At 60.0% G+C, this 21,823-nt stretch overlaps 1 protein-coding gene across 2 annotated transcripts in view; it reads left to right on the forward strand.

Annotated features, from left to right (window-relative positions):
* The first annotated feature begins 933 nt into the window (after positions 1–933).
* AATK (apoptosis associated tyrosine kinase) overlaps positions 934–21,823 on the forward strand; it is a 39,722-nt gene continuing 18,832 nt past the window's right edge. Inside the window, exon 1 of one of the 2 annotated variants that reach the window (XM_069543821.1) lies at positions 934–1,041. In XM_069543821.1, the coding sequence (XP_069399922.1) occupies positions 987–1,041 (55 nt within the window). In that variant the 5' untranslated portion in view covers positions 934–986. Of the gene's footprint in view, positions 1,042–6,706; positions 6,926–21,823 lie in introns of those variants that run through there. The other variant, XM_069543818.1, reaches the window with a different exon arrangement.

Genomic DNA, 21,823 nt, shown 5'->3' on the forward strand with positions numbered 1-21,823 from the left:
CCGCCCTAAACGCCCGGCACTGTTCCCTCCCGGGCGGGGGCGGCCGCTCCTTCTCCACGGTTGTCGCAGAGTGGCACAGGCGCGGGCGGTTTGTGCAAAAATAGCACCCCCACCCCCCACCCCGCCGGCGCGGGCGCCGCCCAGAGGGCGCGGGGCAGGACCGGAGCTGCCTCGGAAACCGGCGTGTGCAGGCCGCGTGCCAGCCCCCGACCCTCGCGTGCCGGGGCCCGCGCCTCCCGGCCACCCCGCGCGCGCTTTCGTATTGCTCCTGCGTGCCACCGTGCCCACCCCCGTGCGCGCAGCCGTGCCCCCGCCTTCCCGCTCCTCCTCCCCACGCCTCTTTGCCCACCCCGCGCCTCCAGGTGGCCCCCTCCCGAGTCTCCGTCCCGCCCCCCCCCCCGCACCTTTCCCTCCACGGACCCCTCCCCCATTATCCGTGCCCCCGAGCCCTTGGGTCTCCCATCCCGCGTCACTGAGCCACCCTCGGGCTTCAGTATACCCCTCCCCGCGTTTCTGTGCACCTTCCGCCTCCCAGCGCCCCCCAGCCTCCGTGCCCCCCCATCCTCCGTGCCACCCCTGCGTCTCCGGATTTCCCATTCTGCATCTGTGTCCCCCCGTGCCTTTGTCCCCCCCGCATTTCCATGCCCCCTCAGCCTTCGGGTCCCCCCTGCGCGAGTCTCCGTGCCCCCCAGCCCGGTAGGGAACCCCCCCCCCCCCCCGCCACCCGACCCCGCGCGCGCGCTCCCGCCGGTGTTTTCGGACTGCACCGGCCGGGGGAGGCGCCTCGTCTGTCGCCGCCGCCCGCACCCGCACCCGCACCCCGCCGGCCCCGCGGCTGCGGCTGTGGGTGCTGAGCGGGCGCCGCGGCCAAGGCGCGCTCGCACCTGCGGCGGCCGCTCGGGTGATGGCGCGGTGCGGGCCTCGGGCGTCCTGAGCTGAACGCAGCGCCAGTCGGGGGATGCCAAGCCGCGCTGCTGGCCCTGGCCATGTCGTCGTCCTTCTTCAACCCCAGCTTCGCCTTCAGCTCGCACTTCGACCCTGGTGAGTCCCCTGGCCGCGCCCCTTGCCAGCCCTCTGCCCGCTGCGGCTGCCCCTAACCTGCTTAACTGCGGACATTGATGCTTCCTGAGCCGCTGGTTTTCTATTTCGCATGGAAATTAACCCTTTCCTCTCTCTGAGCGGAGCTGCAGACGTAACTGCTTTCCCGCAGGAACCCCTGGAGGCCCGGAGGTGGGCAGGCCTAGGGGTTGGCACCTGCTTGAGGCCTCCAGCAGCCGGGGTGGGCAGTGGGGGCACTGCCTGTCCCTGTGGAAGCTTCGATCTCGCGTATCTGGGGCAGGAGGGCCCGTGCTGGGCCAGGTGTCCAGGGGAGGAGGCAGCCAGGACTAAGGGCTCCAGGGAGGGGTGGGAGTGTTGCTCCCTCAGGCCCATGGACACCCTTGCTGGGACTAGGGTGGCAGGCTCCTCCCTAGGCTGGGAATGCGTTCTGGAGAGCCCTGCCGGGCCACCCAGCCGCCTGCATGGGGAGGTGGGACAGAGCACAGGCTCAGAAGAGATGGGCCTCAGTGGATGCCCAGGCCCTCAGGACAGGGATGAGGCCGAGGTGGCGCTGTCAAAGCTGGCTGCAGGAGACATGGGGCCAGGCCTCTTCCCCCCGCTTCCCCCAGGCTGGCAGCCCTGGCAGCTTGTTTACCCATGGCTGCCTGACCTCCTGGCAGGAGTGGGCCGCCATGGTGGGCAGTGGGGCCGGGGGCAGCTGGAGGCCTGCCTGCGTCGCCAGAAGGTGGTAGACTTTCTTCCCTCTGCTTTCATAGGCCCCGCCATCCGCCCCTCCTTGGCCCTAGTGGGAGATAAGCCCCTGCCCTGGAGCCGTGGCCTAAGGACCCAGAGTCCCACCCACTTGTCACTGGGGCTCTGGCACAGGCTAATCCAGCCAAAACAAAGCCGGGTGAGCACGTGATGGGCTCTCCTGGGTCTCCCTCCCTGGAGTAGGGCCCAGTTCATGCAGTGATGCACAGGGTCCCCTGGGTCCGGCCCCATCTGAAGGCATTTGCTCCTGAGGGAGGGGAGCAGACGGCAGGTTTCTCTACTGGACTGAGGATGTGGGTGTCCCTGGCTCAGAAATAACTTCCCAAGGCGACTCCCAGAGCTTGAAGAACATGGAGTCCCAGTGGATGGCCCCCAACCTGGCAGTGACAGCCCTGCTGGACTCTGAGGGCGGGGGTTGGAGGTGGGGGTGGAGGTGGCCCTGCTGAGCAGTCAGTCCCAGGCCCAGACAGCCTTTTGGGACAGGTATCCAGGTGGCTCCGGGCCAGTGTTCGAGGCAGCGTGGCTCCTGGGCAGCGAATGTCCAGCCTTGGAACCATAGGTAGGGTGAGTGTGTGTGTGGAAGGACTGACCCAGGGATGGGGGACACCCTTCCCCATGCCCTGCCTCTTGCACTCTTTGTAGGGCCCAGACCTGCCCTGTGTGGTTGGGTTCAGTACACTCCCCCACCAAACACACACTTGGGTGTGTCCCAGCACGAGACCCTTCCCCCATCTTAGAGAAACAACTAAGCTGGTTCCTCTTGCAAATGTTTCTGTTAACAGCTGTGATCAGTGTAATTATAATGTGTCAGTTTAAGGACTTAGCAGGGGAAAAAGTTGTCAGGAGGCAAGAGGAGGTCTGCTCTTTTCAGGCGGAATGGAGAGAGCCCTGCCTGGAGAGAGCCCTGCCCCACTGTGCGAGGGGCCCCTGGATGGTAGAGGTGTGTTGCGGGTGGGGTGTGGAACTCCAGGGCTCCATGCTGGCCCTCATGTGGGCATTGGGAAGGAGGAGAGATGGGGTCCTCTGCCCTCCCGCTAAATGCCTAGCATTCAGAGCCCGGCTCCCACCCCTTGGAGTCCCCCTGCCCACCCTTGCCTTCTCGAGTCTCAGTTTTCTCATCTGTAAAAGGGGATAGCAGCGCCTACACCAGGCTCAGTTAGGGGTTAAGCACCCAATGAAAACCTGACCCTCCATGAACACTGGCTGCTCTTTTGGAGGGGGTGGTGTATGGAGACAAGGCCACAGTGGCATGTGGCTTTCCTCTGTCCCCAAAATGGGGAGAGATGGGTTTTGAGGTTGACTCCTGTCTAAATGGGGACCCTGCTTGGGATCCACCACAGAGGGCAGGGGACAGTCATGTTTGTGGCTATCTCAGAGTTTGTTTCTGTGGTCGCTCAACACTCTGGGGTGGACAGAGGGACCCGGCCTGGGCGAAGGGTCCTCAGAGTGTCACCAGGCCAGTTTGTTGCCTACTGACAGTCCTGTGCCCATCATGGATGCTATGGTAGTTCTCCATAGAGGTGGTGACAATGGTGGCAGTTATGGAGAGTGAAGGGGGCTGAGTTTGAGGCTCCGGCTCTCGGCACGTGCTTGAGTGCAGTATGGGTGCTGGGGGACCTTATTTAAACTCAGCTCCTGCCTGGACCACCATCACCTATCAGAGATGGGCAGGGCAGGGCAGGCCACTGGAGGGGGCCAGGCCCAAGCATGTTCTTCTGGAATCACAGGCTGGCACAGGTGGGCATCTGGAAGGGCTGCCTCTTCTGGGGTTCAGCTCATCCCACGATGTGGGTAACTTTGGGGGATTTCTGGGCAGTCACAGACCTCTGACCTCAGTGCTGTGTGGCCTTGGGCCAGTCACTCAACCTCTCTGAGACTCAGCTCCACACAGGTGAAACTTCACTCTGAGGAGACTGGGTGGGTGGGATATGGAAGCCAAGAACTGAGGGGTGAGGAGGGTGCCATGTGGGAGCCAGGAGCACCTGGGCGGAGCTGGTGGGGAGGCGTGGCTTTGAGGGGGCGGGGCTTGCCTCTGTCACATGCTATCTTTGTCACCATTCCCAGGAGTGATCAAGGCCCCCCGGCGCTCACTGAGGCAGAGGGCCACCCTTGTTTCTCACCTTCTCAAGCCCTGGAGGGGCTGGGTGCAGCCCAGGCCCTCAGCAGGTGCCTGGCAGGCGCAGGCCTCAGTCAGAGCTCTGCAGCCCAGGGCTGGAGCTGCCTTAAGACCCCTGGGGCAAGTAGTGGACCAACCCCTCCCTGATCCCATGGCCCTCTCTGTGCCTCTGGTTCTTCATCTGGAACATTAATCTGGTTCATTAATCTGGAGGTGGGCATTACTGTGGTGCCCACCCCAGAGGGTGACTGGAGTGCTGGGTGCAGGCCAGTCCCCAGGCAGCGCCCGTCAAGGCTGACCTTGGGGCAGGGGTCACTGTGGACCATTTGGGGGGACTTGGAGTTTGAGGAAACTCATGGAAGCCAAGGCATCCCCCAGCCTCTTGGTCACGTCCTGCCGCCTGCCCACATTCTTGCCCTGAGCCTGGCTCTGTCGGGAGCACACTCCACTGGCATTAATACGTGTGCTGTGCTGGCTCAGGGCTGGGCAGGCTCGGGCTTTGGGGTGAAGGCATTGCTGGGGGACAGGGCGCAGGGAGGGCGTTCCGGCCAGGCGTGGTTTGACCTGCATGGGGGCAGGTACACTCGGCGACTTGAGTGCTGAGAAGGACCCCGGGAATGAGTTCTTGCGGCCCTGGGGGTCCCGCTCCATGGCTGATGGCCATGCGCTCATGGTAATTCTCGAAATTGGTGGCCCACCGTTCACTGCCTGATGCCAATGGGGCTTGGCTGAAGGCAGATGCTCCCAGACGGGCTTGGCCCAGTGTGGGGAGGGCATCAAGAGCCAACTCTTTGACATGTGTCACCGCCCCTCCCCACGCCCGAGAAAGGCTGGCCCCAGAGTGGAAGCTGCAGCTATTGGGCTGAATCTGGGGGTGTAGGCCAGCTCAGGGCAGGAGGAAGGTTGCAGTATCCCCAGGGCAATTTCTTTGTATTCTGGAACATTCTCTAAGAAGCCAGACTGTGCCTTTTTCTCAGAGGGGCTGTTTCTCCCCCACACATCCCTGTGCAGCTTTATACACGCAGGTGCTCAGGCTCACACACGCACTCACACACGTGAAACACACGAATGCTCGCAGATGCCTTCACGTGTGTGTAACGATGCACAGAGCCTAGGCCGGGCTGTGGTCTCCTGGGGGCGGGCGGTCAAGGGCTTGGCTTGGTGGGGGAACCCGACCCACCCTCACCTTTGACCCTCAGCCTCATCTCTGCTCTCACGTCTGTTGATGGACTGAGCCACCGGGTCCTGGTGGCCTGAGGCTTGGGGAGCCTGGAGCGGTCCCTCCCAGTGGCTGGGCCTGAAGGACTCCCTGCTGTCACCCGGCCACCTTTTTCCAGGGTGGGCCGAGCCTTGGCCCCTCCACCTGCCGTCACTGTCCTTGAGCATGTCCGCTGGTTCTCCATCCTCCTAATGCCCTACCTTCCCTAGGTGAGGGCGCCTGGGTGGAATGCGTGTGTGTGTGTGCCAAGTCGCTTCAGTTGTGTTCGACTCTGCAACCCTATAGCCTGCCGGGCTCCTCTGTCCATGGGATTCTTTCTCCAGACAAGAGTACTGGAGTGCGTTGCCATGACCTCTTCCAGGAGATCTTCGTGACCCAGGGGTCGAACCCACGTCCCTTATGTCTCCTGCACTGGCAGGCAGGTTCTTTACTGCTAGTGCCACCTGGGAAGCCCCTGGGTGGAATAGTATTCCCCCAGATTCATGCCCACCTGGAGTCTCAGGATGGGACCTTGTTTGTAAATAGGGCATTTGGAGCTGTTGTAAGTTAAGATGAAGCCATCCTGGCTTCATCACTCAGTCGTGTCCAACTCTTTGCGACCATGGACTGTAGCCCATCAGGCTCCTCTGCCATGGGATTCTCCAGGCAAGAATACTCGAGGGGGTTGCCATGCCCTCCTCTAGGGGATCTTGCCAACCCAGGGCTCCCGCATTGCAGATGGCTTCTTTACCATCTGAGCCACCAGGGAAGCCCCTCATCCTGGCTTCAGTTCAGTTCAGTCGCTCAGTCGTGTCCGACTCTTTGCAACCCCATGAATCACAGCACGCCTGGCCTCCCTGTCCATCACCAACTCCCGGAGTTCACTCAGACTCCCGTCCATCGAGTCAGTGATGCCATCCAGCCATCTCATCCTCTGTCGTCCCCTTCTCCTCCTGTCTCCAATCCCTCCCAGCTTAGGGAAGCCTAAATCTATGGCTGAGGTCCTTCCAAGAGAGCTGGGGGAGACGTGGGAGAGACGAGGATGTCCTGTGCCCTGTGATGATGGAGGCAAAGTGGGCTGATGGAGCCACGAGTCGAGGAAGGCCTGAAGCTGGGAGAGGTGGGGAGGGTCGTGCCCTGGAGCCTCTGGAGGGAGCGGGGCCCTCACGTGGGGTGTCGGCCTCCGAGCGTCAGACAGTCCTATGTGCTGAGGCCCCAGTCTATGGCACATTTTGACAGCAGCCCCAGGGCACTCCTGCAGGGCAGCTCTGAGCCCCGCGGGGCCTGGGCCGGGGCCGAGCCTGCCTCTGCCTTCATGCCAGCCTCCATCTCCTCTGTGTAAACTGGGCCAGCCCTGCCCACCTGGAGGCGTCTTTGGAGGCAAGCGAGGGAACACGTGTGTAGGCGCCTCTGAACACGCGCGTTCACTGGACCGCGGTGATGGGAGGCGGCTTCGGCCTGGACCAGCGCGCCCTCCTCTGGGCACCTTGGGCCTCGCTCTCCAACCTCTGGTTGCCTCTCGCAGAGGAACCAGCACCAGCAGGACAGGCGGCCGTGGCCTCCCCGCCCCCGGCAGAGGAAGCCGGCAAAGGAAATGAGGGCAGCGGACGCCGGGCCGGAGCCAGCTCCCAGGCGGCCTGTCTGGCACGTCGCGGTAGGCAGTGTCCACGCCGGGTCCCTGCCTTCCTCCACCAGGGCCAGGCTGGGGGGCCGGGGACCCGGGCTCCGGGAAGGTCTGCGAGGGGCGACTCTGGGGTCAGGCCAGCAGTCGGAGCCACACGGGAGCAGCCACCCAGAGCTGGGTATGTGGGGGTTTCTGGAGGCCTGTGGGCTCCCCTACAGCCAGCCTGGGGTTGCAGGGCAGTGAGCAGATGGGGGCTTGTACTCGAGAGGCCCCCAGTCCCTGCTCCGGCTCTGCCAGAGGAAGCGGTGGGACAGGAATGAACACGGCCAGGGCAGGGGGCGGTGCTGGGCGGCTTGGGGGGCACTTGTTGTGGGGTGTGTAAGGAGAGGTGGCAGGGTGCTGGCCAGCATCTGAAGGCTGGGGCAGAGTCACCTCTCATGGTGGGATGTGGCCGGGCCTGGCGTTGCTCACTCCTGGTGAAGTGCACTGGTGCCTTCTCGTCCTGCTGGGAGGGGGAGTGAGCACGTGGGCCAGCTGGCCATGGGTGGCCAGGGATACAGCCTGCCTGTTCTAGGAGCCAGCGCAGGGGTAGGGGACCTGAGCCCCAGACCCGGGCTCTGTGGAGGTCACTGCATGCTGAGGCTGGCGTGCGAGATGGGCAGCAGTATGATGTTTCGGATGCCGTCAGGCACCATGGGGGGGTCTTTGTACAGATGGGGTCATTGTGGAGAGGGTCCTGCAGGGCTCACGTCCTGCTCCTGCTGTTGTAAAATTCTGAATGATTTCACACTGGGCCTTCAGATTCTGACGGGTTTGGTTTCCCAGGTGGCGGCGCTAGTGGTTAAGAACTCACCTGCCAGTGCAGCAGACATAAAGATATGGGTTCGATCCCCGGGTCGGGAAGATCCCCTGGATGAGGGCATGGCAACCCATTCCAGTATTCTTACCTGGGGAATCCCGTGGACAGAGGAGCCTGGCGGACTACAGTCCATGGGGTCACAGAGAGTTGGACACGACTGGTCGACTTAGCACGGGTGCACGCTGCAGATTGTGCAGCTTGTCCTCCTGCTTGGGGACACCTGTCCAGTCTTAGGGTTCCCTTGGGAGGGCCCCGGGCAGGCGGTCACTCGTAGGGGGCCGTGGTGCCCGTGTCATAGGCTGGTTCCCGTCTTCCTGGTGGGAAGCTGCTGTGATCCCAGGCCAGTGGTTTGGCTCCGCTAGCTGTGAGGCCCACCTGGATGTCCTGGGACCACCCTGGGAAGAAGGAACCCCACTTTGAGGGGATGCCGTGCACACAGGGTGTACGTATGAATGCATTTCACTGGTCCTGCTGGTCCTCACCCCCGAGGTCGCTCCCTGCTGACAGTGAAACGCAGGGCTCTCGGCCCAGCCATCGATGGACACAGCCTTCTGCCCAGCTCTGGGCATCCTAACACCGTATCTTCCTGTCTGTCCAGGCTTTATTGAGATATGATTCCTGTACCGTACGATTCATCCACTTCCAGTGTGGTTTTCACCGTGCACACAGACACGTGCGGCCGTGACCATGGTTCAGAACACTTCTGTCCCCCTCGTGAAAGCCCCACACCCACCAGGTGCCCCTCGTCTGCTCTGCATCTCTGGAGGTCACCCATCTGGACACTTCCTACCTGCGGGCGTGCAGCTCAGGGTCGTCTGTGTCTCTCTCCATGTGGTTCTATGGTGGGAATGAGGGGAGTGGACCTGGATCCGGGGGTGGCTTTTGTCGAAACTGAAGGTGGGGCCACGCCACACAGACCCTTGCCCAGCACTCAGCCTCTCGGCCCTGTCCCCTGAGCCTTCCAGGAGCGCCACAAGGCAGCCTGACTCACCTTTTCCCGCAGCCTGACTCACACTTGAGGAGACGCCTCGAGTGCCCTTCTGGGGGCTTGTTGGCCGTTTGGAGTCATCGTCTGGGGTTGCCCGTGGGAGCCAGGCCTGCCCCGCTGTGGGTGGCATTTATATGCTCTGGAGCCAAGCCCTTGGTCAGAGATGGGCACTGGGATGGCATTTCCACGTCTTCACCATCTCGGTGGTCTGGGGCCCTAGTAGCTGCAGGGTGTGTAGGCGCCGCTGGCGTGAGTCTTTCCCAACCCCGTGCTCAGTGGCATCAGATTGGTGGGTTGAGAGGGGCTGTGGTGGGAGAATTTGCACCCCAGGAGCCTGCAAAGGCTCCATGTTGGAAATCCCCTTCTGTCTCTTTTTTCCAGAAAGCTGGTTGTTAAGCATTATGAGAAAATCAGGGGTGTAGGCCAGTTTTTTGTTTTTTAAAAAAATATGTATTTATTTGGCCGGTTCTTAGTTGCAGTGTGTGGAATCTTTCATTGTGGCATGCTGACTCTGAGTTGTGGCATGTGGGATCTGACGGGAGATCGAACCTGGGACCCCCGCATTGGGAGCACAGAGTCTTCGCCACTGGACCATCAGGGAAGTCCCTAGGCTAGCTTATTAACCCCAGGAAGCTGCCTGGAATCCTTTTGACATGAGGCAGGCATCCCCAAGAGGCAGTTTCTGGCCCCTGGGGATGAATGACTTAGAGGGATGGTCCTGCTTCCTCTTGGGGCCACTCAGCCTGGAGGGAGCCCCTGGGTGGGGCCTGCTCGGGCGCGCAGGGCCAGGGCCTGAATAGTCCTGCTCACGGCTGAGGCCACACCTGGCCTGGGCCCTGCCCTGCCTTCCTGCTTCCCCAGCTCGCCTCACACTACTTTCTGTCCCGCAGTGGGGTCCAGGCAGAAACTTGGAAACCAGGATGGCAGGAAGTTCTGGGCTTGGGCTGCCCACCCCTCCCTGAGCAGCTGGTGGTGGAGTGGGAGCCAGAGCATCAGATTCTGTTTTATTTTTCCTTCTCATGTCGGGTGGTCCTGCAAGTCCTCTCTAAGACTCGCTGTGGCTGTGCTGTGTTCCTGCGATGTCTCCTGGGTCTGGCGATGCGCCAGGTCTGAGCCTCGCCACCTCCAGCTTCTGCCCAGCTGCTCCCTGGATGCTCCCCCACCCAGGCTTGTGAGAGGGCCTCCTTTGTCTGACTCTGGACCCTCAGGGTGACCCCATGCCCCACAGGTGTCAGGGTAGGGTCCCCAAGTGAGCAGGATGGGCAGGTCTCACCCTCCCAGAGCGTTGTCCTCAGGCCCCTGCAGGGTTGCGGAGGGACCAGTGGGGAAGCAGTTTGGTGGCAGTGGCCCTGGGGACAGAGAGACAGGGACGTAGGGGGCAGTGTGTGGGTGGGAGTGGGTGAGCACGTGTGTAAACGTGTGAGTGCATGTGCGCATTCCTGTGCGTGAGTGTGAGGCTGTGGGGCGTGTGTGTGAGTGTGGCCTCTCCCTGTTTCTCTGGGGGGGAGGCCCCAGGCCCCTGGCTCTCCTCTGCCCCTGGGGGGTGAGACCCCTTGGGTTCCCTCTTAGGCTCTGGGTGATGTTGTAGCTCCTGACCCCGCTGGATGGCAGGAGCGGGGCTGACACCTGTCATGCCAACTGTCCAGCCACCTAAGCTAAGGGTCTGTGGTCCAGGGCTGAGGAAGGAGCCCTCCTGTGTGGGCAGCTGCCGTGACCCATGTGACCTGTGGCTGCTGCGGGGTGGCCCCTCCCAGCTGCTTTTTCTCGTGTCCGTGGACTTTGCTGGGTCTGGATCCCTCAATTCAGGTTGATTCTTTAGCTGGCAGGGCAGCTGCGTCCACTTAGCCGCCGGACACCTGACTTCCCTTCCCTGGAGGAAGCAGTACCCCTCACCTTCCAGCCCTCCTCTCAGCCCTTGGGGTGCGAGACCATCTGGATTACCTGCTCACCCGCCCCTTCCCTCTGTCCTTGCAGCAGTGGCGTCCACACCTGTCTCTGTACATTAGGCCATCCAGACTGGGCGGTGAGGGGGTCTGAAAGGTTCTGGGGTAGGGGCAGGGGGCACAGCTTCCCCACCCAAGTGCCCCTTCGGCCCCTCTCACCTGCTGGGGATGGAGTCGGGGCAGCTGTGGAGTGGGGGGGGGCTGCATCCCTGGTCAGAGCCGTATCCTGAGATGGGGTGGGTGAGCCTGGAGGGTGTCTATCAGCTGGGACTGCGGGCCATCCATGACTGCCCCGATGCAGTGCCAGTTCTTGGGGTGCGGGCCTCCTGCAGATGCGCCTTCATCCAGGGAGGCCCCCGGGGAGGCGGGGATGCAGGGGCCCAGCGACCAGTGCGTCTGAGCTGGCAGGGCTCTGAGTTCAGTCGCCAGCGTCCTTTCGTTTCTCCACCTGCCCGCGGACATCTGGGGAGGGAGGAGCAAGGACACAGATGGGTTGGGCCTGGGAACTGCCTCGGGGGCTCCACACAAGCGCAGTGACCTGCTTCCCTTCCTCTTCTGGGCAGAGGGCCGCCGCGTTCCCCATCTGAGGATTCTGTTCCTCTCGGGAGGAACTTCCATGTCTGGGCCCTTGGCCAAACCTTTGCCAAGAAATTGCCCCATGGGCCCCCTGGCACTGGGTGCACCTTCTGGATGGCTTGTGGGGTATGGACACCCCTCCTGCTGGCCCTGTCCTGGAAGCCCTAGACTCTTGCTACTTGCCTCAGCTGGGGTCAGGAGGTGGGGGCACCAGGGACAGCTGACGGGCTCCTGGCGGTCTGGGCAGGCCGAGCTCCTTCCCTCCCGCTGTCTGCTTGCCGCAGCCTCATAACTCAGAGATGCCTGCCTGGTTGCACAGCTCCTTCCTGTACAAGATCCTGTTTGCGTCACTGGGCTTGGGGGGCAGGGGCACTGGGTCAGCATGTCACCCAGGTGACGCTGGTGACGCCTGCTGGTGACGCTGAGGTGAGCCCCTATCAGTTGCACCTGCACCAGGCGGGGAGGCTGGGGCACTGGAAGTACTGGGGTGCATGGATGTCTTGCTGAAGCCAGGCTTACTGTTTGGGATTGGTGGAAAGGAGCTCTGGGGGGAGCAGTGGGTCATCTAGGGGCACATTGGGGGTACCCACTCTTGGGGGCCATCAGGGTTGGCACACCCCTGACTTGGTCTCTACAGGTGTCAGACTGCTAATTAACTTTTTAAATTAAGGTGAAATTCATGTGACATTCATATGCGTGCGTGCTAAGTTGCTTTGTTCATGTCTGACTCTTTGTGATCCTATGGACTGTAACCCACCAGGCTCCCCTTTCCATGGGATTCTCCAGGCAAGAATTCTGGATTGGGTTGCCATTTCCTTCTCCAGAGAGTCTTCCTGACCCAAGGATCAAACCCGTGTCTCTTAAGTCTCCTACATTGGCAGGTGGGTTTGTAACTAGAGCCACCTGGGAAGCCCTAAATTCATATGATGTGAAATGAACCACTTTGTAGGGTATGGTCCAGTGTTAGTACATTCATGGGGCTGTGCAGCTTCCATCTCTATTTCCAGAGCCTCCCACCACCCTGTGCCACTCCAGTGCCCCCAGCCCCTGCCCGCTGGACTTGCTTGTTCTGGACACACGGTGCCGTGGAGGAGCTGTGGAAATCACCCATCGCTCCTGCATCAGCTGTGCTGGGGTCCCTCTTTTTCTCACATCCTCACCAACACTGGTTATTTTCTGCTTTAACGATCATGGCTGTCCTAGTGGCTCAGATGGCTCACTTATTTTTCAGAGTGGTGGCCGGGCCCCTCCCAGCAGACTGGAAGACCGAGGCACGGGGCTAACTGGAAATGCTTCCTGAGTGCATGTGTCTTAGGCTCCCGGAGATGTTGAGATCGAGCCAAGCCGAGGGCACATCGAGGGTGAAGGAGCAGCAGAGGGATGGCCACCAAAGGGCAGGCAGGCAGGTAGAGGGCTCGGCGAGGACTTGGGTGGTGCTTTTGGAAGATGGCTTCAGTCCTGGGTGAAGAATCTGCTGGAAGCCACAGAGCCCCAAGGAGTTTGGGCAGGGTCGGGCCGTGGGTTGGAACTCAGTGGCCTCAGCGGGGCTGGACTTGGGCAGTGGACAAGAGGGATCCAGAGGCAGCTGGGGTATCCCACTTGGGGAAGGGATGGGAGGGACCCAGGGAGTGGGTTTGCCTTGAGGTGGACGTGGATTTTATGCTGTGTTTGGTTTGAGATGCCCCAGGACACCCAAGCGAAGGGCTGGGGCCAGGTGGCCGTTGGGGTCTGGGACCCCAGAGGAAAGTGGGGACCAGGGTAAGAGGTAGGGTTGGAGTTGGTCCTGATGGGGTCAGGGAAGGGGTGTAGGCCCAGCCTGGGCCCACTTGGGGAGGAGGGGGAAGGGGTCCAGCCAAGAACAGTGAAGGGAGTGGCTGAGAAGGTAGAGGGTGTGAGGGCCATCCCAGGACCCAGAACACAGCCCAACCTGCTGTCCTTGCTGCACTCTGGCCTTGAGATGAGGCCACAAACAGAGACCCTTTGAGTGGGTCCACTGACCTCAGGATGGCTGGAATCTCTGATCCTTCTCTTGGCTGATCAAGACCACCTCCACCTTCCACGTCTGTGTCCCTGGGGAAACCTTGCTTACCTCCAGCCAGGGAGGCTCCTCTGGGTGGGGGTTGAGTGTGGGAGTGGGGGACAGAAAGAGACCTGAAGAGACCCAGGACCCTGGGACATCAGAACAAGGTCTGGGCTCTAGTCTGTGTATGCTGAGGCCGTGGGCGTCTTTAAAGATGGCAGTGATGGGGATAGGCGTGGGTGACAATTAAATAAAATTATGCACATCTGATTCTAGACGTAGTCTATGCTTATTGTAGAAAATCTGAAAACTGCAGACGAGAAGGTATTAACCACCCAGAATTCTACCACCCAAGACAACAGCCACTGTTCACATTTTGAATTATTTTCTTCCAGGTTTTTTTTTTTTTTAACATGGTTGTGATCAGGACTTATAAACAATTCTATGTCCTGCCTCTTGTTTTCAGCTTTACTGAGGTATAATAGAAACAGACTAAACTGCACATGTTTAAAGTATGGGATTTGATGGATTTTGGTGTAGAGATATGTCAAAACTCATGAAATATATTTATTTGGGAGACCCCATGAACTCTTGACCCTATAGTCAAATAAAAGCATTTGCTTTGAGGCCAATTGTTTCCTTGTGTATCCTCCCCTTTAAAAAGAAAATACTTACTTATTTAGGCTGTGCTGGGTGCGCTGGGTCTTAGTTACGTCATGTGAGATCTTCTATTGCAGTTCCAGGGCTTAGCTGCTCCCTGGGTATGTGGGATCTTTGTTCCCTGATGAGGGATCAAACCCACCTCCCCTGCATGGCAAGGGAGACTCTTAACCCTGGATCATCAGGGAAATTCCCTTCCTTTTTAAAAATTAGCACAAAGTTGTTATTTCCTTGTTTATTTAAAACATTTCCTTAAATTCACTCTCTATGGCTTCTTTTGCAGATGTACCATTGTTTTTATTGAATCCTTCTTTTACTGTGACTATTTAGGCTGTCTTTTACTCTTATAAACACCACTGCAAGGAACATCTCTGTGAGATGTGATTCCTGCCTGCGTCAGTAACATGCTCCTTCCTTTGTTTTTATTCTGGATTTGTGTGCCATCCGGGCTGCTCTCTCATTTGAATTCCCAGACTGGGAATTACTTGGCCCGGGAGTTGGCAGGTCTCCCAGGGCCTTCTCGCACGTCTCCAAGTTGCTTTCTAAAGGCTGCTCTGACTTACATCCACCAGGGCGTCTGGGTAGCTAGCTGGTCCTGGTGTGCGGGCTTTGGCCAGACACCAACTTCTAAGAACTCCTGTGGTCGGGAAGCCGATATCCGGTGTGATTTCATTTCTTTGATTATGGATGAGGCTGCGCATTTTGTTGTGGACTAGACAGACTGTATTTCCTTATTTGTGGCCGACTGTGTGTAGTTTGTTTGTGTATGTTTTGAGATCTTAAAGTATTTTTATATCTTGTTGATTGTGTTCCCCCAAAAGTAGTAACATCAGTCTTTGACAAATTTTCCGTCAGTCATTCTTCCTGGTTTGTTGTTTGCCTCTAATTTGGAGCTCTATGGGGCTTCCCTGATAGGAAAGAATCCGCCTGCAATGCAGGAGACCCTGGTTTGATTCCTGGGTTGGGAAGATCTGCTAGAGAAGGGATAGGCTACCCACCCCAGTATTCTTGGGCTTCCCTTGCGGTTCAGCTGATAAAGAATCCACCTGCAATGCGGGAGACATGCGTTTGATCCCTGGATTGGGGAAGATCCCCTGCAGAAGGGAAAGGCTACCCATTCCAGTACTCTGGCCTGGAGAATTCCATGGGCTCTATAGTCCATGGGGTCGCAAGGAGTCAGACACGACTGAGCCACTTTCACTTATGGAACATACATTTTTATGTGGCCAAACCCGTCGATCTTTCATGATGCCTTCCATTGCTTTCAGCTTAAAAATCCCTCTCCATGAAGAAGGCTGATATTTACCTACTTTTTCTCAGATGCTATAATTTGACTCACTGATGTCGTATCTGAAGTTATTCTGGAGTGTGGTCTGAGATGAGACAGCTGATTTCCCTGGCCCGCTCAAGTCACGGGGCCAGGTGTTCTGTGCGGGTGGGGCTGGGCCTGGCTCTGGGCTGTGATTCTGTTCCTCACCTGTTGGCCCATCTCCGCCGCAGAACCATGTGGTTTTAATGATTGTAGCTTTTAGGCATGTTAAGACCTAGAAAGGCAAGATGCCTCTCTCTGCACATTTTCTAGCTTCTCTCTGCTGTTGAGAGCTTTGTCTGTTACAAGGCTGTGGATCTCGTTGACGGGCGCCTGGGAGGGGATGAGGGAGGTGGGGTGACCCAGGTCACGTGGCAGAGCCCTCTCATGGACGCCGCTCATCTGACTTTACCCCTACTCGTGGGCTGTGCAGGTCACTCTTTTTGAACTCCTATTTTTTTTAAAATTATTTTTAAAAATTTTGACCATGCCATGCAGCTTTGGGATCTTTGTTCCCTGGCCAAGGATTGGAACCCAGGTCCCCCCAGCAACAAAGTGCCAAGTCCCCACCCCTGGACTGCCAGGGAATTCCCACAAGTTGCTCCTTTTACCAGAAGCCTGGCCTGGCCCCTGGTTCCGGAGCGGCACCATACCCCACAGATGCTCTGTTCCCATCTTCCTGCCAGCCCCCCAGAGCCCTCCCTGGAGACAGACAGGCCAGGACCAGAGAACGCCAGCTCTGAGGGCTGTTCACCAGGGGGGCACTGACGGCCATCTGCTCAGGGGAGCACCGCTCCTATGCCGCTTGCAGGGCTGGGTCCCCCAAAACGGAAGCCCCTTGATGAAGGGCCCTGAGACCTCCAGTGTGGGCCATGGGAGGATCTGCTTTCTGCTAGGCATCCTCCCAAGGGACTCCCAGATCCTGGCCCTGCAGCCCCCACCCCAGGTTAAACCAGGCTCCCTCCTTCCTCCCCTTCCACGTGCATCTACTGAGGGCCAAGGGTTGGTGTGACTCGTGCCCAGTCCTGGAGCCCAGACCCCGCTCCAGCCCCTTAGTTACCTGCCCCCCCAGCAGGATTGGACTGGTCCTGGGGAGGGCCTGTCACATGGCAGGTGTTACTGTCATGCACTTGAGGGACAGGGCAGGGGCAGTGTCCCAGAGGCAACACCTGGCAGGCTTTATGGAGGGCTGTGGGATGTCCAGGAGGCAAAGAAGGCCAGGGGACACAGGACCCTGGTCCTGGGGGGTCTCCAGGCCCACCTGTCTCCCCTGGGTTCCCTACCCCAGTTGCGGGCCCTTGAGCTGATCTGGGGGGCAGCAGAGAAGATACAGGAGGGGGGAATCCTCAAAGGAATGTGTTGAACTTGAAAACAGAGCAGGAAAAGCAAAAAGGGGGACAGGGGAGGGAAAGGAGGAGTGGAGGCCCATCAGTGGACCCAGGGTCCCTGCTCTGGGAGGTGTGCCTGGCTGCAGCTGCATGGGGGGCTGTCACCCTGAAACAGGCTGTAGTCAGACCCCTATGTGTGCCTGGCTGAGTGGTGGTGGGGTGGGGCCAGAGAAGGGTAGTTCTAGGGGGGATGCTGGGTCCTCTCTGAGACCCCATTTGCTCATCATAAACTGGAAAGTGGCCCTTCCTGGCAGGGAAGGCATCCCTGGGAGACTGTTGGGACACCCAGTAAGCATGAGTCACTATTCCTAAACGTGGCCGTGCAGTTTTACAGAATATGGTGCTTCCTTGGAAACGGCTGGGCAGCGCCTGGCAGTGCTCAGGCCTCCAGCTGGCGATGAGGGCAGGGTCCCGTCTGAGTGACAGAGGCTGATGGAAGCCATGGGCCTGCTGGGTCTACAGGGAGTTTGCTGTCTGTGGTGCTTCTGCAGTGGATGGAATTATTATTTTTAAAACGGATAATGAGACAGGGTTCACAGCTATCAGTCGCCCACCCCGGAGGGCAAGGCTGAGGCAGGATCTCAGCTCAAGGGGTGGCCAGGGACGTGGGGCAGATCAGGCCCGCTTGCAGCTCTGGCCCGGACGCTGGGTGTGTCTGTGGGTGTTGTGGGAGGCTGGCAGGTGTCAGAGGTGAGCTGGTGAGCATTTGCCACCCCCCAGGGTGTGGACGCTCCCCCCCTACTGCCCTAGGCAGGCAGACGGGCAGGTGCAGAGCAGGTGCAGGGGGCTCAGACAGCAGGCATGCAAGGATTTAAAGAGCCAGCAGGGGGCACCAAGGGGGAGCAGGCGCCAGGGCGTGGGCACTCCCTCCCTACTGCCCTAGGCAGGCAGACGGGGCAGGCGCCTCTGGCTCCACACGCGCCGTGTTTGTTGTGATTGGTAGCGGGTGTTTGTGCTGCAGGATGGCGGCTTTTACAGCCTGTGTCTTACACGGAGGAACTGGACTCTCACTCCCTTCCCATGTCAATTTATCTGATTAAATAGAGCCTTAATCACAACAAAAAGGAACTGCTCTTACTCCTAGAGACATGGCCCCTGCTGGTGGGGAGGTGGGCTGGCAGCTGTGCTCAGGGAGCCCTGGCCCCAGAGACGCCCGCCCCCGCCCCCCCCGCCGTGAGGTTTCCTTCCAGAATCCCCGCCCAGCGCCTGCCTCTTCCAGGCCTACAGGCTGCTGTGGCCCCTCCAGGGGTTTGGGCCCAGGGTCTGCCCTGTGCTCTCAGCCACCCACAAGTACTGCTTCTCCCTGTGATGTCACCGCCCTGTTCCCAGTGTCCTGGCCCCCTGCTCCCAGTTCTGCCCGCAGAGCGGGCAGGGGTCCTGGCTCGGGGCCCTAGGCTCCTGTCTGTAGCTTTCTCACCCTGGCTTCTTTGTTTGGGTGAAGACAGGCAGGCTGTGTGCCTGTCTGGTGACCTTAGCTGCAAGTGCCCCGGAGGGGGAAGGGACTGGTTCATGCGAGTGAGCCCTACAGTGGTGGAGGGGTTTGTGCAGACACCCACGGTCGCTTGGCAGGAACCTCGCCCGTGGGGTTGACTTGCCACCCAGCCTCCTCCCGGTGAAGGGCTTCTATAGCCACCTGTCCCTGGTAAAGCAGCTCAGATCGAGGCCTCCCGCCCTGCCCAGAGTGGCTGTGATGGGGACCACATGCCGCTGCTTAAAGCGGCTCAGTTTGAGGCCACCTGCCCCTGCCCAGGGTGGCTCAGATGAAGGAAGCTTGCAGAGCAGCTCTGGTGTCACGGGCTGCTGGGGATTGGGGAGGAGGGTCCAGGGACTGAATGGGGCACACGATGAGTGAGTGGACCCCGGAGACCCTGGAAGGCAGGGTCCAGGGTTCAGGAGGCAGGCGTGAGTCGAAGCAGTGAGAGCCTCACCCCACTCCATGGGGGCCACACCCTGTGAGTGTCCTGGCCCTGCCTTGGTGGTGCTGAGGCTTAGACAAGCCAGGAGGAGCTCTGCATAGCCCCAGGGCAGACCTGGACAGCGAAATGGACCCTAAGAGAGAACTTTCCAGCACTCAGCCATCCTGCTGTCCTGCCAGCCTTGCCCTGTGTGTGCTGAGAGAGTCCTCCCCAATCCCAGCTGGATGGAGATTGGGGAAGTGGAGCCTGAAGGGGCTCTGGGATCTGGGTACCTGTGGGGGCTACGTTTCCTGCCTGGAGGTGGGCAGGTGCAGGGGTAGGGGGCTCACTGAATGGGGTACAACCAAGGGCTCAGGCTGCAGGGCCACCCCCGACCACTCCCAGCTGATCTCGGTGGTCTGAACTTCACCTGGGTCTGCAGATTTGTTTTTTTTTTTTAATTTAATTTAAAAATTTTTTGGCTGTGCCGGGTCTTCATTGCTGTTTGCGGGCTTTCTCTAGTTGCGATGAGTGGAGGCTACGCTTCGTTGCGGTGCCCGGGCTTCTCACTGCGCTGGCTTCTCTTGTTTCACAGCACGGGCTCTAGACACGCGGGCTTCAGTAGCTGCGACGCGTGGATGTGAGTGTGCCAGCAGTGCTGGTGCAGGGGCTCAGCTGCTCTGTGGCGTGAGGGATCGAATCTGTGTCCCCAGCACTGGCAGGCCGATTCTCCACCACTGGGCTTCCAGGAAGGTCCCATCTGTGGGTTATTTTTATAATCTTGGCGGGCCCTCTGGGCAGGAGTGTGCCCTCTGCTCAGCCAGTATTGTGCCTTTCAGCCCACCCTTCAACCCTTTGCCTGGGGCTGGACTGAAGTGGCGGAGAGCAGGGGGCACTCTACTGCACGCTCAGGGTCGGGTGGCTCCATTTCCAGACGAGGAAGCTGAGGCTCAGGACCCCACAGCTGGTGAGGGGCAGGGCTTCCAGCCCAGGGAAGCCCTGCTGCGCCGACCGCTGTCCTGCCTGTCCCTCCCAGCCTGGTTTGGAGCTGTCCAGCCCAGCCTGGGGAGGGTGAGCAAGTGGCCTCTTCCCACCACAACCCGGAGCCCCTTCATACTGGTACAAGCTCATGAGGGTATACAGGCACGCCAGGTGCCCATCTCTGGTGGGGAGGGCCAAAGGGCTGGGCCCCACAGTGCTGAGTGCCCCAGAAGACAGGGGAGGCTTCTCAGGGAGCTGGTCTTCCTCTGCCTAGCAGGGCCCCCATCACCCCTGGCCCTGGCCGCCCCTTCCTGGAGCTGCACTGGGTACCCTAGCCTGCGGGCCCTGACCATGAGCTGCCCTGGGAGCTACTGCCTCCACCCGCGCCCTCCGAGGTGGCGCCTGTCCACGCACGGCCACTGTGTCTGTGCAGCTTGGCCGCAGCTGTCGGCGCCAGGAGGGTCTGGCCTTGCCTTCCGCTTTGGGGGTAGGGTTTAGGGTCAGGGATGAGACCACTGGTGACGATGCTGCAGAGGTGGGTCCTGTGATGGTGAACAGGACCCATGGAGGCCTGAGGAAGCCCTGAGTGGGGCCCAGGCACAGCCAGCCAGCGGGGCAGCACCTTAGGGAACTCCTGTTAGCTGCGGCCGAATGCCAGGACTCTGGTGGGTCCCAGATACAGCAGCCCCAAGCTTGGACCCCCGAGCGGCATGCACCCCGCTATGTCAGCCACCCCCCCTAACCAAGCAGGGCATTTGTTTCCCACATCCAGGGACCTACCCTGGCCGCCCAAGGGGAGCCTGGCACCTGACACCCAGCCTTGCAGCCCCCAGCCCCAGTCCTGGAGCCCCTCATGGTCACAGAAGGGGGCGGGCGCGGTGATGTGTGTGCTGGCCTTTGCACCCACATCCAGGGCCTGGCGTTCCAATCCTTGCTCACCTGCCCAGTGTCTTCAGGAAGGCTCTCCCTGCTGAAGCCTTGGACATAAAACAGCCAGAGAGTGCCACCTGGTGGGCAGCAAGGACCCCACCAGCTGATGCCTCACTGCCAAGGGTCCCCTGGGCCACTGTGGTCACAGCTCAGGTGAGCTCTGCGGGAGCCAGGACCCAGCTGGCCTGCCCTCCTGCTGACCGTGTAGTCATCCCCCAGGCCAAGGCAGGGCGGCGGGCGTCTGGGCTTGGGGTCTGGTTGGAAGCGGGCCTTCTGTGCTGGGCTCGAGTGGGGTTAACAGTCACACTAGGGTGAGTGGCCACAGTAGGGCAAAGGGCTCAGAGTCTGGGAGCAAATCTGTGACTGGACACTCGCTGCTGCAGAGCTGGATGACCTGAGGTTTGTTCAAATGGGTTTTTCCTTCTTGAAACAAACAACAAAGCTGTTTGCTGCCTTTGTCTTCCTGGGCCCCCATGGTGTTGTGCTGGTGATGACATGATCATTCTGCTGTGTGCGTGGCCTGGCACTGGGGGGATGGATGTGGGGTCATGCTGGAAGTCTCCCTCCGTGGACGGAGCAAGGAGGGACGTGTGTGCAGGTGCGCAGGCACAGACACGCATCTGTACCTACCCGTGTGCCGTGGGTGTGCCAGGCGTTCACAGGCCCGGACACCTCCACCCATGGCGGGCACCTCGGGCTCTTCCTGCTCCCCGTCCTGCACTGGCCACAGGGTGCTGCTTATCTGCTCTGTGGAACGAGTCCCCGCCTGCAGCTGCTTTGCCCCCTCCTCGTCCCCCGCTGCCCCAGCGTCAGCCCTGACGGGCCGCGGCGCCCTTTGTGGCCCTGGCCCCCTTCCCTTTCTGCTGTCAGTCAGCACAGGCTTTTGGTATTTCCAGTCCTGGGTGTCCGCCTGGCCCTTGACACAGAGAGCATTCCTGGCAGTCACCCCTCTTGCTGAGGTTGTCACAAGAATGAAATGAGGTGCTGACTCCTCTTGCCCTCTGGGAAGAGGTGGGTCATGAAAAAGACCCCACACGGGTCTCCCTGGCTGTTAGTGGGTGTCCATCCTGAGGGTACATATGAGGTCTTCCCTGTAGGCGTCTTTAGTGGGTGGTGGAGGGGCAGCGAGCTGGAGTCAGGAATGGGCCCACTCGGGCCCTCAAGGACCATTCCTACTGGCATTCGGATGTGTCCATAGTCTCTCCAAGTCTCAGTTTTCTTACCTCTAAAGTGGGCATGATATCTCCTGAGCAGCCTTATTGAGGGGACTGGAAGAAAGGGTGTGTGTGAGTGTGCATGTGTGTGCACACACAGTACCTGTAGTGTGTTCACGCTGTGTTGACACAACAGACCTTGGTCTGTTTCACGAGTTCATGGCCAGCAGGGCCTGGGCTGTAGGCGCCTGCCTATGAGCACAGAGTAGGGCTCTGCAAGCCAGAGCCGGAGGTGCTGAGGGCGCTGGCGGCTCCCTCCTGGGGGTGGCCGGGGCGCGCGACTTGAGTGAGTGAAGCCTACGTGTGGGCAGGG

Source organism: Ovis canadensis, chromosome 11, assembly GCF_042477335.2.
Source record: "Ovis canadensis isolate MfBH-ARS-UI-01 breed Bighorn chromosome 11, ARS-UI_OviCan_v2, whole genome shotgun sequence".
Lineage (NCBI taxonomy): Eukaryota > Metazoa > Chordata > Mammalia > Artiodactyla > Bovidae > Ovis > Ovis canadensis.